The sequence below is a fragment of the Aspergillus nidulans genome, chromosome IV, assembly GCF_000011425.1.
Source record: "Aspergillus nidulans FGSC A4 chromosome IV".
Taxonomy (NCBI): domain Eukaryota; kingdom Fungi; phylum Ascomycota; class Eurotiomycetes; order Eurotiales; family Aspergillaceae; genus Aspergillus; species Aspergillus nidulans.
The window spans coordinates 677797-694106 of NC_066260.1; the positions used below are offsets into that span (position 1 = coordinate 677797).

Sequence of the window (16310 nt, forward strand, 5' to 3'; positions counted from 1 at the left end):
GCAGTAGTGAGCTAGATGGGATTCTTGGCTTCGAGATGGAAGCCGCTGGGTGGTCAACCTGATGCCGTGCTGTTATTCGGGGAATATGTGACTGCGCCGATTCCCACAAGAACGCGGTCATTCAGCCGTTTGCTGCTGTACCGCCGCCTCTGCTAGGAAAATCCTCTTGTACCTTCCCCGCGCCTTGTGCGTGAGGCTGGATGATCGACAAACTCCAGCCTGCTTTTTAAACAGCCTCAACAAAACCCAACTTGTCGCCCCTGAGCTTGGCCATATACCGCGAGCTATCTAAGCGATAATGCCACCTCCAGGTCCATAGACGCGGGCAGTGGAGAACCGACGCGATGATACGGCTTATAGTACGCTCTGTCAGGCCGATAGTTATACAGCCAACGAGACGAGGTATGTTCATGGTCCAAGCCCGTAGCTCTCTGTATAGAACGCTTTCCGCCCACTAGGTGTGCTGCGGGCAGCACCTTAAAATCACATGCATGGCTGGCTTGTGGGTATTGAATAATCATGGCTTTTTATTCCTTTATACTTGGCCATACCCCGTCTACTGTTGTCCCCTTACAAGGCTACCCAGCAAGTACCCAGTCATGAACCCAATATCCATTTTGTGACTCTTTATATACATCATAGCATCTATCGCTGCCACTTTTCTATTCATCTCTATGAAGCAAGCTCTATTCTCCAAGGCCACCCTTCATCCTCACTGTCCGTCCGCGTTCTTTTTCTGCTCCTCCTCCTGGACGAGCTCTTCAATGTGAGCGTTCAACCAGTACCCCTTGAGTCCGTCTCTCCCCAGCCCCTTCGCTCCCTTGATAAACCCTTTACATTTCTCGCCCGCCCCGCAGGTACACTGGAACGGCTGGTCCATCTCCCATTCAGAGCTCGGGTAGAAGAACGTCAACTGATCGCCCTTCTTCAGAGGACGGTTGTCCACGACGCGGACTTCCATCTTTCCCATGTCGAAATTGAGCGTCGGGTCGCAGGAGTGGTTGCAGTAGACGAGGTCGGAATTGAGCTCGATGTGCGCATCGCGCGACACTTGGACGGATGTGTACGCTTTGGTAGCCGGAGTGGCAGTGGTGATTTTGGCGAACAGCGCGCCCGCTGGCAGCGAGACCTCGCTGATTGCCGACGAGCCAAACGCCTGCGCGCTGCGCTGGACGTGGAGGAGGCCCGGGTGTGTGGGCTGGGGGTGGGATTTGGCGTCCGCTTTCCCGGGAACGGTGGTGGGGGTGGCTGGTGTTGGGTCTTGCACGGCAATAGGCATTTTGGGTGGGTTATATGGTGGCTATGTGGTAGATGGCACGAATTGGGCTTGATTGGCGCTTGGAATGAGCCTGGGTGAAGAAGAGAAGAGTATTGAGACGACGAAAAAGAGACGGGGAGCGTATGGAGGGGCAGACGGAGGGGCAGAGGGTGTTTATATGATGACGTTGAGCCGAGGGAGTCCCACGACAGTGGACCTGCCAGTCTCTCGACTGAGTATGGTCTGAGAATTACGGAGTTGTCGTCCGATATTTTGACAGATTAAGCGCAGCTAGCATATGCATGATCTCCATCCATCCGAGGCACAGCGTACCGCGTAATTACGGAGGAGGGTCCTGTAGATCATCGTGCCTGACTATCCTCAGCCTCGGTACTTCTCTACAGAGTCAACGAGCCCGTCGAGCCCGTCAACAAGCCAGTAATTTACAGCAGAGTCTTAAGATCCTCCCCATCCAGCCACCGCTGCAGGTTCGCAGCGACCTCGTCATACCACCCGTGAATCTGCTCGTCACCGTATCCCATATGCGGCGTCAGGAGCACTTCGCTCCGTCCGTCGGTCCCCCACTGTCTCCCCCGCCATACGCTGTCCGCCGGAAGCGGCTCCGTCTCGAAGACGTCCAATGCAACGCCTCCAATCCCGCCGTGTTCGACGCAGTCCAGCAGCGCGGCCTGATCGATCAGCGGCCCGCGGCTGGTATTGACCAGCAAGGCATGCTTCTTCATCCGCCGTAGCTCGGGCGTCCCGACGACGCCCCGGCTCCGCTCCGACAGCACATAATGCACACTCACCACATCCGCCCGTGCGAAAAACTCCTGCTTGTCTTCAACGCAGACAAAACTGCCTTTCTCGAGCCCGGCAGCCTCTGCCTGCTCGTCGGCCTTCTCCTGGGTCAGGTTCGCCGACCATGCAATCACTTTCATACCAAATGCCACGATCGCAATGCGTCCAACGGCCGAGCCCAGCTTTCCCAACCCCACTAGACCCAGCGTTTTCCCCGATAACGTCATTCCCAGCGATCCCTGCCAGTAGTCTCGATCGCTCTTCAGCGCCGCATCATCTCTCGCGACGTGGCGCGCGAGCGCCAGGATCAGAGCCCATGTATGCTGAACCGTAGAGTGCACGCCGGGCCCGCGCGTTTCGGTGCCCGCGACAGGAATACCCCGCTCGGCGCAGTAGGCAGTATCGATGGCGCGGTTCCGCGTGCCTGTAGTGAGAAGCAGTTTCAGATTCGGGAGCTGCGAGAGCGTCTCTCTGCTGAGGGGCGTTCGTTCGCGCATAGCGAGGATGATCTCGTAATCGCGGAGTCGGTTCACCAATTCAGACTGCTGGGCTGCATTGCGAGGGTCGAGGGTCTGCGGGAAGTGTGTGATCGCGACTCTGTTTTCGAGGTGGGCGAAGTGCGGGCCCGCGATGCCTTGGTAGTCGTCGAGAATGGCGAGTTTGGGGAGAGCCATGTTCTGTGGATGAACTCGTGGTCTGAAATCGTGATGATTGTGAACAAGATGGACGTGAGGTGGAGGGCCGCTTTCTAACTACTCTGGCGGGGTAGAGTTTATCCCGCGGTACCGATATCGCTCAGATGAGGCAATATACCAACTCCATGACCAAGAAGGAACAAAGAAGGTTATTTGGAGATGTCGGATAACTGGTTACCCGCGATTCTCCTGCTGATACTAGCTCAATCCAGGTACGTCAATGACGATGCAGTACTCGGCGCAACTGGCCTTAGCATTGCCTTGACTCGGTACTTGCCTTGAGACTTGGGATGTCTATGAATGCTGTCTTCGTCATGGGATCAAGCTTGGGAAGGACCTCAATAGTCTAAATTGCTGAACTAGCTTATTCATAGTCACCTGTCTAGTATCTCTGCTGAGGCGAGCAGGCACTAGAATATCAGTACTGAGAAAGGTGTAGATGGAGCTCGCTTTGGATACCGTACTTTCCTTCTACCGGTAGCTGACTGCATTGCACTGGGAGACTATACCCATTTATAAAGAAGAGAATGGAAGAATGATTATTCAAGTAAATGATGTAGCAAAATGAAACTGAATCTGCCGCGTAGACTAGAATGTTTGTTGGCTACCTACTGGCCAGCAGTGCTGGTTCCTCACTTGCTTTCCCAGGATACCTAAGAACGTCATAATAAAAGGAGAACTATGACGGCGCGAAAGAACTAATGCAGGCTGATAGACTTCGCTTATGCGCCAGAAAAGCTGAAATATCAGCCAAGCATGCCCTTGTCCTGATTAGGATAATGAGGACTAGAAAGGCCGCAATACTATAGTATGCCCAGAATCGGGCAAACTAAATATTATCTAGTGCTATATTCCGGTTGACTAGCCACTTTGGATTGATTGAGAAAACGTAAAATCTCGTCAATATGCGTGAAAAATTACAGCAGAGCCAGCTGAGTTGAACGGGTGGCGCAGTTAGGGTTAGCTACTAGTCACCACTTCAGGTGCATGGTATGACCAGCATCCTGACACGGACGAGCGAGATCGCACGACCTGACGTCTGTAGATATCCGGTATTCTCATCGTTGTGCTGTGATCTTTCTGTTCGAGACTCTATTTACGCGAGAGACTGTAGACCGCGGCATCTGTGACGTCCTCGCGCAAAGCCCCCGAAGCCCAAATTCCTTTCAAGATCACTTGGCCCTCTGCCTAGTATCTGAAACGCCTACTATAGCAACTTGACTGGTGTTGAGAAGAAACCTAGACTTATCTGTATTGAACATTAGAGAGCGGAAAACTCGATAGGGCGTGCCTTCACTGAAAATGATCATTCTGAGTATGGTGTGCCAATTGTACAAGTCAAATCAGAGGGAGGGTATGACTATAAAAGACGTGCCGTTTTCGTAACTATCTTCAGCGAGCATGGTTGAGGAAGTGATAGAAACAAGAAAACGGCTATCAAAAGGGCTATGATATAGGCTTATCAATTCTCCAAAAGTACAGAGCACCTTAGCTCTGTTCAGTGCTGCAGAACATGTTAATTGAAGAATAAAACGGCTGTAGGCAATGTAGCGCTCTTGTGGTGGATAGTTTGATATCCGCTTGACGAAGTAACGAAATCTCCAACCCATTTCCCACCCATCTTTCCACCGCCTGATTGGCAGGCTCTTGTTCGAGGAGAGAATAAAGAGCAATGATTTGGCTGTTCAGAGCTGCAGAATCGTTTTTAGGACCTGGAGCGCCGGCTCCTGCAACCGATATTCCTGATCTTCTCCCCTCCAGGAAAAATTCAGCTGGCCGGGTGATAGAAATAGCAGACAGTTAGCCGCAGCCAGTAAGCGTTCTGAGAGCAAGAGAGCTTGTGAGGCAACAAGAGGATGTGGGTCAGCAAGGTTCTAAGGCGTCACATTAGCTAACATCCAAACTATGTATAGATTTACGATCTGACACTTAACGGACGGGCCAGAAGTCCCGAGCGCGAACGACCAAGGTGTGATAAGACGAAAGAAATATTCTAGAGCTGAGAAAGAAGAGCAAAATGAGAGACAGAGAGCAGGAAGGAACCAGTGGCTCGAGCCAATGATCATGGTCACCACCATCCTGGAGTTCCAACCGCCGCCCGTTTGCGAAACAAACGCCATTTGAGCCATACGTGGTGGCATTTTTCTGACAGGAAATAGTACTAAATCCTGCAGCTGTATTAAACTGATAATGTTAGAACGCACAAAACCATACATGACGAACCTGGCCGTTTGCGTCTTGTGGGGGCTAGGAGGCGGGAAGCCAGGCTGAAAACAGTCTTTGCCAACATCGAGACCACCATCCCTCAAGGCTAACGAGGGGTAAAATGGGAGACGGTTGTGGCCAAGCTACTCTGGAGAGCATACCGACGGGGAAGAATGGCGGTGGGTTAAGAATGGGGAATGACACAGAAAGACTTTGGAGTATGGGCTTCCTCTAGCGAGCGCGTCTTTTTTTCTTCGTATGAGATTTGCCAGCTTTTTTAGGCTCGTACCAGAGGTTTAGGGACACCAGACAGCAGTGAAAAAAACAAGAGATGACTGACGATGGTAGGCAGGGCACAGGTTCTTTTCCAAGGAGTCCGCACCCAAAGTTGACGCTGTCAATAACTGTTAGAACCACGAGAGATGGCGAGTTAGGTCGAGGAGCCCTATGTGAACAGATGCCTGTCAGGTCTCCCAGAGACAGGAATCACAGGCCATCTCCCGGACCGCGCAGCCTATCCGCCAGGTTTAGATGCCATTTGCACGATGCAGGTAAGAGATTCGTGGTCACCGCTGATGAATAAGTTGCTCTGGGCGTATACTGTCGTAAAAATGTTCACATGAAACTCTCTGGACAAGCCGTGGCATGGTATAGGACGCGAAGCCGACCATGCCGCAGGATCAGGGAAACAAGACTAGAGGTGACCGGCCGACAGCGTTCGGTTGGCCATGCCGAGAATATAGTATCGCTAATATCCTAGTATGACCATATGCAGTTTTTCATTAGTGCACCACCTTCATGAAACGCATGTGATAGATCACATATTGGCTTGATTCCCTTGTGCTGTCATAGCCCGGACGGGTGCTTGGCTGCTCACGCAATAAAGGCAATTTTTCGAAGGATAGAAGCAATTTCCTGGAGGCTGCTATATTAGCTGAGACTTGTAAGTTTATCGCATTTACCGCTTTCAATTCTATGTTGTATACCACCAGTCTCACTCTTTAGACAGCGCCTTTCCCCAGATTCTCCTTCTTGCCAGTCTCCTCCAAAGCTCTGCGGTCACCACCAGAACCAACGCGTATCCGACGCTCAAACTGAATAACTTCAGATCCCCCCTCTACTGTCTCGGTACGTTAGCCAGTCTCGTCAGAACGAACGGGGACATCGGTTTCCCATAGCCGCAGCCATCCGACTTCTGTCAATCTCAATACTACACCGTATCCAAGAGAGGTCAAGCAGACCAAGTACTGAGAAAGATAGTCAGGAAAACGCTCGGGCTGGTTGAGGTTGCACCTGCGTCTAAGACTTAATCATCGCGGACAGTGACCGAGTGGCACTCAGCGTCAGCCTGGAGGTCAAGGAATTTCCCGTTGAGTCGAGGCGATGCAGGGTCTTTCATCTTAGAGTTGCTCTTTTACCGTTGGTCGCGACGGAATCATGCCACCTCCAATCCACGAAACGTAGCGGACGCAAACCCCGATATTACATCAAGAAATGGCTCCTGTCATATGTCAAGGCTTGGAAAAGCCAATTACGATGCTGGTAATGGCGGCGCAGCGGGCGATACACACTGTCTGGAGCATCCCAAGTGTCTGTACTTCTGACTTCTGAAGTGAATGAGATTTGTGCGCTTATATATGGCTCCGTCTAATCCGAAAGAGCCATTCCATGCAAAACCGGAACAGGGCGATGAGTAGAGACCAAGATACTTTGACATACTGATATTGGACCGTAAAAGCCCCTTCAGCTGCCAACACGCGATGAAGATGAGATCGATGATAATGTGAAGATGACGCAACTGATCCTTCACTTCTATTCGAAGCATGCTTGGTGGATTCAGCGCATGCAATTGCTCATAATCATCCCTAGGTTGTAAGTCAGAATCATCTTCCCAGTAATTCGATCCCACTCTTAGTTTCGGCTCTGCTGATTGCTCGCATCCGAGCGGTGACCGACCACGTAACCCAATAGCCAGCATTGTAAGCCTTGAGGCAAAAGACCCCCAGGCTTTCCTCAAAGCTAGTTCTGGAGGCCATAGATGGCCAGTGGCAGTGAGCGAGACAAGGGTGCAGTGAGGTGACCCAGATGAACCAGCCTGGCATGGACTCCATCAGCGATCAAGAAAAAATAAGGTTTAAATATGTTCATACCTCGGCCGTCTCCTACAGCCCAGCTCTGGCTGGTAGACATTAGAGTTATGTATAGGTGTTGATTAATGTCTGATTATATCCCTCAGAATATATTTCGGGCCTTCAGAAACCGCCCAGGGCCATGGAAAGCAACAGTAATGCAAAACACACAATTTCCGCTCCTCAAGGCCGCCGCTATGAATATTCCTACACTGACTTTCGTAGTTGGCAACGTGTCGCGGTACGTATATGGCGATAGACCAGGGCGGGTAGCTCAGATAAATATACTAAGCCAGCTACAGAATTTTACACTGGCCTTCCGCGTCAAGGCCCTTGATCGTAAGACGACCATGTCATAAGAATGCAGACAAGAAAACCGACTTGACAACTTCAATTCGGCTGCGAAAACGACAACCTCAAAGGTCTTTGCACATTACATACTTTGACATCGCAATTTCACGCAAAGCGCGGTAAAAACGCACAGAGACTCAACGCGCAATCTCCGACAGTAGGAAAAGATACAGTTAGAAGGAAAGAGACAATGGGGAATTGAAGAAAAGCAAAGAAATGGTGAGAGAATGAAGTCCAGGCGCATCCCAATGCTGGTGAAATAAGAAAAAAAAAGGGAAAGAGAGAGGGATCGTGGGGATCCAGGACTTGATATAGGCCCAACCTAGGTGTAGGGAACGTTCGGTCGTCAACATCATTCGTCCAAACGCACGGACGTAAGCTCAAGCACGCGGGCGCGGTGATTAGACGTTTTTATAGAGTAGTAAAGGTTCACCGATATTTTCGATCTCGGGGATTGTGCACTTTAGGTCAAAGGCCTTGGCGAGGACGATTTTGAATATCTGCAAACGTTAACAGCTAATCCGACAGAAGATGCTGCTCTAGCCATACCTTCTGTACATTAATGCTGTGGCTGGTACTGCTGAAAATCAAACTGGCTTTCATCGCCTTTGCGAAGCGTTTGGCCTAAAGAGTCAGAGCCGAGAAGAGCCAGCGGCGGCGGCTGCACATACCTGAATCGAAATCTCCTCCTGATCTTCCCGAGGAAAGTTGACGAAGTGGTCGTACTTGGTACCTACGAGGAAGGGGATGGCAGTTTTGTTAAAGCCACGGCCTTGTCGGTACCATTCCTTGATGGAATTTAGAGTGCTCTTGCGGGTGAGGTCGAACATGAAAAGTATAGCGACCGCATCGTTACACACGAGCGGGAGCATGTTGACGAACTCTCGCTGGCCTCCCAAATCCCAGATGGAGAAAGTGATCTCCGTATTCCGGATCGAAATTGTTTTTTCCATAAAATTCACGCCTGGAGCAATCAGCAACCACCGGCAACGAAGAGGCCGCAAAACTCACCCAGAGTCTGAATATAATCCTCGTCCCAGCTCCCCTCAACATATTTGACCATCAAACTCGTTTTCCCAATCTGTGCATCTCCGACCATCCCGACCTTGATCACCACACTGTTTTTTGTTGTCTGAGCTGGCTGTTTCTGGGTCCCCGATAACCCGGAGCTTGGCCGTGAGGAGGTCGGTGGTTGCGGCTGGGGGTCCTGAGTCGGAGTATGATATTCATAGTGGGCGCGCGAGTCGCTGCTGTAGCCATTGTGATAGCTGGTGGAGGGGAGGGTAGGTTCTTCTGAGGCGGCGGTTGGGACGATGGTCGGAGTTTCCGTCTCCGACATGTGCGACAATCCTTGCGACATCTGGTCTGGTTGATCTAGCTCGGTTTGATGATGTTGATGCTCTGGCTGGTTTTCCTGGTACTGGTCCTGGTGTTGTGGTTCGGCTTCAGGCACAGGCGCTTCGGCGACCGGGGGTTGAGCGGGGTCCATGGCGGGGTGGGAGAGGTTGGAGCACAGCTCAGGTGGAAGAAAAGGGAGAGATATAAGGAGAGTAAGGGTAGAAAAATGATAGAAACAAATAGCAGCAGCAAGAGGGACTCGAGTTGGACAGAAGGAGGGGAGGGAGTGCCTGAGGTCAACAGAGCAACACAGCCGCAGCTCCAGCTCAGCGATCGCCGCTAGTCCACGATAGGATTAGTGCGGGCTCTCCAACCTTCGACAAAAAAAAAGTTCCTGAACCCTACGCCGGCTTCAAAGATTTCATCATCGCCCTCACTGTCCGTGCTGCACGACTGGCTCGTTGCCGCTTATCTGGACAGACATATTGTGAAAATGTCAAAAAGAAGTGCTGACGCCTCCGAGGACGCCGCCGCCCTCAAGGCCGGTGAGCGCCCCCTCGCTGATGCCCCTCCCGATGACATGGGCGAGTTCGAGGACGAATTTGAGGACGAATTCGAGAGCGAAGATGAGATCCTGGAGGCCGGCGTGGATGGTCGGCCGGATGCAGAGCGAGAGGAGGAAGAAAAAGGTATGCTGCCGTCGAGAGCGCCGTGAATCAGTGCTAATGGTTGAAGCCGACGCAATGGAAGTAGACCAACAGACATTCATCCCCGGTCGGACGAAACTGGCCCCTGGCGAGGTTCTCTCCCCTGATCCATCTACTTACGACATGCTCCACACTCTCAGTACGCCGTGGCCGTGCTTGTCGTTCGACATTGTCCGCGATACTTTAGGCGACAATCGAAAGACCTACCCTGCGACGGTGTATGCGGTGACTGGAACTCAGGCTGAGGGCCGTCGGGCGAAGGAGAACGAGCTGATGGTCCTGAAGCTGAGCGGGCTGGGCAAGATGGAAAGAGAGAATGAGACGGACTCTGAAAGCGATTCAGACGACGACGAAGGGGGTGAAGCCATTCTCGAGCACAAGAGCATTCCACTCGGCTCGACGGCCAACCGTATCCGCGCCCATCAAACCCCGCAATCCGATATCACCAAGCCACCGCAAACCATTACTGCTACAATGCTGGAGAACTCGCAAGTTGTCATTCATGATGTCACGCCGCACTTGACTAGCTTCGATGTCCCCGGCACTATGCTCCCTCCTTCCGCGTCGAAGCCTCTGTCTACGCTCCGAATGCACAAATCCGAAGGATACGCCCTCGACTGGTCTCCTCTTCATCCTCTCGGCAAGCTGCTTACAGGAGACAACGACGGCCTGATTTACGTAACCACTCGCACCGAAGGTGGCGGATGGGTGACAGACACCCGTGCATTCCGTGGCCACGCCTCCTCGGTTGAGGAGCTTCAATGGTCGCCGAATGAAAAGAACGTCTTTGCCTCAGCGAGCAGCGACGGTACCGTCAAGGTTTGGGATGTCAGATCGAAGTCTCGCTCGCCGGCCGTCAATGTCAAAATTTCCAACACCGATGTGAACGTCATGACCTGGTCGAAGCAGACTTCTCATCTCCTCGCTACTGGCGCCGACGACGGACAATGGGCCGTCTGGGACTTGCGGCACTGGAAGCCTAACCCTTCTTCCTCTGCCCCTATTACGGCATCACCGGTTGCCTCGTTCAACTTCCACAAGGAGCCCATCACCAGTATTGAATGGCACCCGACCGACGACAGTGTCATTGCTGTTGGATCTGCCGACAACACAGTTACCCTTTGGGATCTTGCCGTCGAGCTGGACGAGGAAGAGAGCCGCGAGGCTGGCTTGGCAGATGTTCCGCCGCAGTTGCTATTCGTCCACTACATGGAGTCGGTCAAGGAGGTTCACTGGCAGGCGCAAATGCCGGGTACGCTTATGGCAACAGGAAGTGGTGGATTTGGGTATGTTTCTTTCACCTTACTGATTTCACTTATGCTGACTGTCACTGCAGTGTCTTCAAGACGATCAGCGTCTAAAAGTAACGGTTTGAATAATGATATTTCTTGTTTATATCTCTTGCATCATACCATCGTTGCTGCTATCCATAGACTTTGCAATCTAGGAATGAATGATATGACACAAACACTGGTCAGCTCCTAATTTCTCGACGAGGGTATCGTTGTGATAATCTATCTGTCTCCGTCATTTATCTAACACGGTCCAACCCAACTATTCTAACCAAGTCTATCATAGCAATCTATTCCAAATTCCAGACAAACCCAGCCACCTACCCACGGTCAGGCAGCATGCCATAAAACAAAGATATGATGCATGCGATGGCCATATCGCCGTCTATCTATTCCGCTTTGGCACCCTTCTTCTCCTCAAAAACCCAATGCAAAACGCCCTCCTTTCCAACATCATTTTCAACGCCTACAAACCGACAGTTCTTGTACGTCTCCATTAAACTCCACAAGAAGCCGGTCTCTTCGCGATGATACATGTCCCCGAGTACGGGAATAATGGCATTAGTCGCCTCCTCGGCATGGTAGAACGGGATCCGGTTAAACAAGTGATGCACGACATGGTGGTCAATGATATGGTGGAAGAAATGCCGCCCGATGAAACCGAAGTCGCGGTCGACGGTGGACAGAGCGCCTTTGGTGAACGTCCAGGTGCTATCAGTGTAGTGCGGGATCGAGGGGTGTGTGTGGTGGAGGTACGTGATCGCCACTGCAGCCAACAATATTAGTATCAACGTTGCAGAAACGCTCGTCAAAGGGACATAAGACATACCAAGCCAATGGTGCACCCAGAAGTACGGCACAACATAGATCAGCACCATGCGGAGCACGCCCACTTGCTGCGCAAGGTACCAATTTGCCGCCGCAACAAGCAGCAACCCCAGGTCCGAAATCGCAATCAGATGCCGCTGGTTTTCCGTCCACAGCGAACTGCCCGGATCAAAGTGGCTGGCGCTCTGCTGGCCTCCAAACCACCCGCTCTGTTTTCCCTGCGGTACAGGCTTACTCTTTGCGCCGGCGCTAACGTAAAAACAGAGATACATCTGCCATCCTGCGATCTGATGCGCCAGTAGGCTAATAAGGTTGTAGACGGGCGTGTCCTCAAACATCTCAAACCAGGCAGGGAAGTAGCGCGGGCGAGTGTCGTATTCCTTCTCTGTCCAGGGGACAAATGCTGTATCTCGCTCTGTGTTGTTTGTGTACCGGTGGTGTCGAGCGTGCGTGATCTTCCAGCTGAAATACGGGACCATCAGGAGGGAGTGCAATGTCCATCCGACGACATCGTTCCACGTTTGGTATGGGGAGAAAGCTCCATGGCCGCATTCGTGTGCGAGGATCCAGATTCCGGTGCCGACGCAGCCTTGCATGAAACCGTAGGCGGTCCAGGCGAGGATGCGGAGGAGTTGCGAGGAAAAGAGGGTGTCAATGTGCAGGGCAAAGTAGAAGAGGACGGAGGCGTAGAGGAGATCGCGGACGACGTAGGCAGAGGAAATGAGGAGAGAGCGGTTGAAGCAGTGTTTGGGAATCGCATTTTTGATTGTCTGCAGAGTTATTTCTTCTTTTTTCTGCCTTCTATGTCAGGTTTCGTGTGGTCTGCTGAAGCACGTCAGGTGTAGTAAGGTAAGTACCTTTTCAATCTCTGCTAGGGTTGTTGCAGTTGCAGCCATATTGGATATAGGACAGGCCACCGGTGAATTGCACCAGTGAGTACTATAAAGAGAAAAGAGATGAATCGAAAGCAAAACCGCACAACTCAAACAGAACAAAAAGAAAAAAAGTCAGAGATTTCAAACGGAGCTCCTGTCCCAAGTCCGCAGTCTAACCAGTCCCAACCCATTTTCCCAGCGCCATACCGCTACCGTACAAACAAAATTTAGCCCTAAGCTCCCCGTAAACCCCCGTCCTCTAACTCAGATCATCCTAGCCTAGCGAATACGGGGAGCAGTCTCTTTCCTATTCTGTGGGAAAAGGGATCAATGGTGGATCCATTATTGCTTGGATGATGGGATTGATAGGCTCCCCAGACAAAGGGAGAGGCTTGGAGCTCCAGGTACGGTCCTTATAAAGCTGAATTTTCTTTTGCACGCGGTGACAGTCTGAGCCGTTGTTGGACCCAACACTGTGGATCTTGAGCCCCTTTAAATTTGAGCTGATTCGGTTATTTCAGGTCCAGAATTGAGACGAGCATTGATCCACGGGTCGATTCAGGGGCGCCGTTAGCACTTCTGCGGGTAAACGTAGAGGGATAGGAGATCATGAGCGGCTTGTTTGGGGTGATGAAGTAGGTCTGGAAAGGAGATTGAAATCTTTATTTCTCTTTTATTCGTTGATTGCATGTAACTATTAGCCAAATGGCTAATGTATGCTTAGATAAGCTATACATATAGTGCCAATCAATCTGATTTATGCAGCATGATTGGCCACGACAACGCTAGCTAGAATAAAACCTAGCGCGGCCAAGGATCCGCTAGGTGTAGCCTGTGAGGTGTCAGTGTCAGTGTCACCGCGAGGAGTCGTTGTCGATCCAGTCCTGTCAAGTTATGGGGGTACCGAGTACCACTACAGCCACACGATTTCCCACGCCGCGCGAACCGTACCCTAGATGCCACCGAATCTGAGAGCGAAAACGCGCCTCCAGGCCAGTTCATGTTCGTCGGGGCCCCACGCTGAACGAGCAGTCTGGCCATGTGCGGTCAACGCTCCTGCGCCGAGTTCTGGCCGAGAAAAAGACGAAGCAACGCGAAGATGCGGCGAGTAAGCTAGACTCGATGTTGAACAGCCGTTGCGAAAGGACGGATGCAGAAACCAGAGCCAAGCTTGGCATTGCGGTCCTGGCCAGGGACAGGGCCTGGCTCAGGGTCGGCCCTATCTATAAGTAGTGAATGCAGATGTGGCTCAGGCGTGGAGCAAGGGGAGGGCGTCAGGACAGGCCGTGATTTGCTCGGGCTCGGGCAGGCCCTGCGCCTGGAGGCGAGTCCGACGACGCCTGCGAACCACCGCACGCTTCGATGTGAGCATAGTCAGGACGGACTTCGTGCCGGCCGCATGCAGGATCCGACACTGACCCTGCAGGCGTCGAGTTGCTGTCCAACCTGCGGAAGAGTGCGGATCCTCCCTGCGGCTCCTGCGGCTCCTGCGGCCGCCAGCGTCAGCCACCTGACGACCAATTTCCTGCACGAGCTGCTAGATCTCACCACCGCGACACTGTGGCCGCATTTCCGGGCGCAGGATTACGCGGCCAGTTGCAACAGGTCGTGGGTGTATCCGCTCGAGGAGAGTAATAAGTTGCTTCTATACGCTGTTCTCTGGGCGGCTTCGTACCACCGGATATCTTGCGCATCACATACGGTGCGGCTGAGCCGCAGCTAGAATCAAAGGAGCAGCTCGAGCTCAAGTCACTTGTGCTGCAGGAGCTGCAGAAGGAGGTTGCCAATATCTCAGAGACGTATTCCCCGGACGCGCTGGTCATGTGCATCCTCTACCTGGCGGTAAATGATAGGCACAAGACCAGGATCCAAAAGGAACCCAGTCCCTTCTGCCTCCCTTCATGGATTTGCAGGCGCTGGACTTTACGGCTCTAGAGAATACCACCCGCTGCACTGGAAGGTCGTGCAGGACATCGTGCAACGCTTTGGCGGGATCCGGAACCTGCGCGTGTTTGCGCTAGCTTGGCTCTCTGCCTCTCTGATCTTATGAGCGCTATGCAAAATCTCACTAAACCCATCTACCCGATCGTGGGCGTCGATGCGAAGCCGTTGGATCTGCAGCCGCCGAGCTTGTTGTTTCGTGGGCTCCGGGTTCCACGACCTGTTTTATATCTGGCCCCCCGTCAGACAAGAGCTTGTTTCCGTTTTCATCCATCTAGGCCAGTACTCCAGTGTCATCCAGCACTACGCTGCGTCTGGAGAGCCATGTAGTCCTGCAGCGTTAGATCTTTTAGGTGATAGTTGAAACCTGATCCACCACCGTCTTCTGTCACTGCCCGACGAGAACGATCCCACTGAAGCCGTCATCCAGTGTAATGGGCAGACTGATGCCGAAACTGATCTGTCACGGGAGATTTACCTCACCATTCGCTTGAGCGCGATTCTCTATGCAGTACATGTTACCTTTCCCCTCCCCCGCTCTCAGCCGGTCAGAGAGAGCCTTCTTAAGTCTTTATATCCTCGTTTAGACAGACTCTGCAACCAGAATGTCTCGCAACCCGTGATCCTCTGGTGCGTGGCCGTAGCCATGAGCATGCTGAATATGCCCGACAAGACCGCCTCTGCCCCCAGCACGCTAGTCCCATACATGGCCCTTTTGTCTCAAAATGCAGGGGTGGACTCGCTAGACAAGCTTATGGCGCTGCTTGAGTCTTTCGCCTGGGTGGATGCGGCCGTGCAGTATACCGAGATAGGTATGTGGAAACGAGTTGTGCGGTGATAGGTGGATTTACGACGGCCATCTGCTGCTAGTGGGCTACATCCCGTCCCTAGTCTGTGGCTATCAGGCTCGATTGCATGAGACGGGTCGGTGAACGATCATGACAGACAAGAGGGAAATGAATCTGCTAGTATTGAGGAAGACTCCAGATGTGGCCGATGGCAGATGTGGTGCAGATGGCGCTATTTCTATACTGGATTAGCTATTTAGCTAAACCGTCTTTGACAACATGTTCCAATCCGGTGATTGGCTCATGCGGTGAGACCACATGGCAGCTTATTTTGGGGGCTCTCGGGTGGAATCGCTTGAGTAGAACTGTTTCAAACTGTGATCGGTGTTCGGTGGGAGTTGAAGCCCTAATTTGTATATAACAAGAGAATGTCTGTTGCTCAGTGAGTGCCTGATAGAAGAATAGAAGTATGAGTCTCTACGAAAGTGTCTGATGAACAGTATAGAGAGCCGTTCGTGTTTCCGGTGGGCAGGGCAAGGTCCTTGTCAGCCTCGGCTTCACCAATTCCCTCTACGACCTCACGCTCATCCTGCAAAACCCGCTGCCCCCCTAAGGCGTAAGCCCTACCTGAGAGACGAGGCGCCAACGGCTTACAACTGCACGCAGGCTTGAGTTACAGGTTCGTTCGACGTCATTATTGGCTGGTTAATATAGTATGGCTTATGGCATCTGTTTGTCAGCCAAGACATTGCAGATAGTTGCGTGCGGTGGAGATGCCTGGGGTTACTTTGATATTTTTGGTGATGACTCGAAGAATGGAAACCGGGTCGAGAACGCGAAGCTACGTTTACCGTAGAGGACACGAAGATGAAGATTCATGGCACGGATATAAAAAGGGACGGGCTACGGCGCTGGAAAGACAGCAGCAGCGCCAAAGTACATAGAAAGCAGTCTCAAGTCCCGGCTTGTCTGCCAGTTCAAAAGTTGCGGTTCCAGTCTGTTTGTCAAACATATCGAGCAAATGCGTTTCGTTCAAGTATTCCAGGCCGGTCTTATGCTGGCTGCGTCTGCAAACGTTAGCGCATGGAACAGGATCGACAAA

General features: G+C 52.1%; 7 protein-coding genes across 7 annotated transcripts, besides 5 other annotated features; 3 read left to right on the plus strand and 4 right to left on the minus strand.

Annotated features, from left to right (window-relative positions):
- Positions 1-1417: part of a sequence feature (contig 1.123 816..128436(-1)) that runs on past the window's edge.
- On the minus strand, positions 713-1279 carry ANIA_07208 (uncharacterized protein; the record flags this gene model as incomplete). The annotated part of the gene is made up of 1 exon (XM_675385.1): positions 713-1279. One exon carries the CDS (start codon positions 1277-1279, stop codon positions 713-715), a length of 567 nt encoding a protein of 188 aa, XP_680477.1.
- Positions 1418-6394: a sequence feature (contig 1.223 650..5626(-1)).
- On the minus strand, positions 1702-2733 carry ANIA_09514 (D-2-hydroxyacid dehydrogenase family protein; the record flags this gene model as incomplete). Its single annotated transcript, XM_863803.1, has 1 exon — positions 1702-2733. One exon carries the CDS (start codon positions 2731-2733, stop codon positions 1702-1704), a length of 1032 nt encoding a protein of 343 aa, XP_868896.1.
- Positions 5505-5510: a sequence feature (Short protein (ANIA_11674, CBF78864.1) was converted to a misc_feature.).
- Positions 5735-5761: a sequence feature (Short protein (ANIA_11674, CBF78864.1) was converted to a misc_feature.).
- Positions 6395-16310: part of a sequence feature (contig 1.122 1..214949(-1)) that runs on past the window's edge.
- On the plus strand, positions 6749-7641 carry ANIA_07207 (uncharacterized protein; the record flags this gene model as incomplete). The annotated part of the gene is made up of 4 exons (XM_659719.1): positions 6749-6831; positions 7314-7329; positions 7391-7427; positions 7511-7641. The coding sequence occupies 4 exons, from the start codon at positions 6749-6751 to the stop codon at positions 7639-7641; spliced, it is 267 nt and encodes an 88-aa protein (XP_664811.1).
- On the minus strand, positions 7465-9041 carry ANIA_07206 (Ras family GTPase TEM1). Its single transcript, XM_050611912.1, has 4 exons — positions 8451-9041; positions 8111-8403; positions 7989-8063; positions 7465-7939 (listed from the first exon to the last, which is right to left on the minus strand). Exons 1-4 carry the CDS (start codon positions 8926-8928, stop codon positions 7841-7843), a joined length of 945 nt encoding a protein of 314 aa, XP_050467883.1. The 5' UTR covers positions 8929-9041; the 3' UTR covers positions 7465-7840.
- Positions 9217-10845, plus strand: ANIA_07205 (ribosome biosynthesis protein RRB1; the record flags this gene model as incomplete). The annotated part of the gene is made up of 3 exons (XM_050611913.1): positions 9217-9466; positions 9513-10770; positions 10821-10845. Exons 1-3 carry the CDS (start codon positions 9271-9273, stop codon positions 10843-10845), a joined length of 1479 nt encoding a protein of 492 aa, XP_050467884.1. The 5' UTR covers positions 9217-9270.
- ANIA_07204 (oleate delta-12 desaturase an2) lies at positions 11166-12500 on the minus strand (the record flags this gene model as incomplete). Its single annotated transcript, XM_659716.1, has 3 exons — positions 11166-11542; positions 11606-12374; positions 12462-12500. The coding sequence occupies 3 exons, from the start codon at positions 12498-12500 to the stop codon at positions 11166-11168; spliced, it is 1185 nt and encodes a 394-aa protein (XP_664808.1).
- On the plus strand, positions 13089-15352 carry ANIA_07203 (uncharacterized protein; the record flags this gene model as incomplete). The annotated part of the gene is made up of 7 exons (XM_659715.1): positions 13089-13114; positions 13472-13587; positions 13733-14110; positions 14203-14321; positions 14415-14619; positions 15008-15232; positions 15312-15352. 7 exons carry the CDS (start codon positions 13089-13091, stop codon positions 15350-15352), a joined length of 1110 nt encoding a protein of 369 aa, XP_664807.1.

Bases quoted from the DNA above. Each gene is read 5' to 3' on its own strand.
- ANIA_07206 (XM_050611912.1), bottom strand. From the start codon at position 8,928: ATGGACCCCGCTCAACCCCCGGTCGCCGAAGCGCCTGTGCCTGAAGCC. The intron at 8,404-8,450 runs GTGAGTTTTGCG...TGATTGCTCCAG, and splicing joins GGATTATATTCAGACTCTGG to GCGTGAATTTTATGGAAAAA. The intron at 8,064-8,110 runs GTATGTGCAGCC...CTGACTCTTTAG, and splicing joins AGGAGGAGATTTCGATTCAG to GCCAAACGCTTCGCAAAGGC.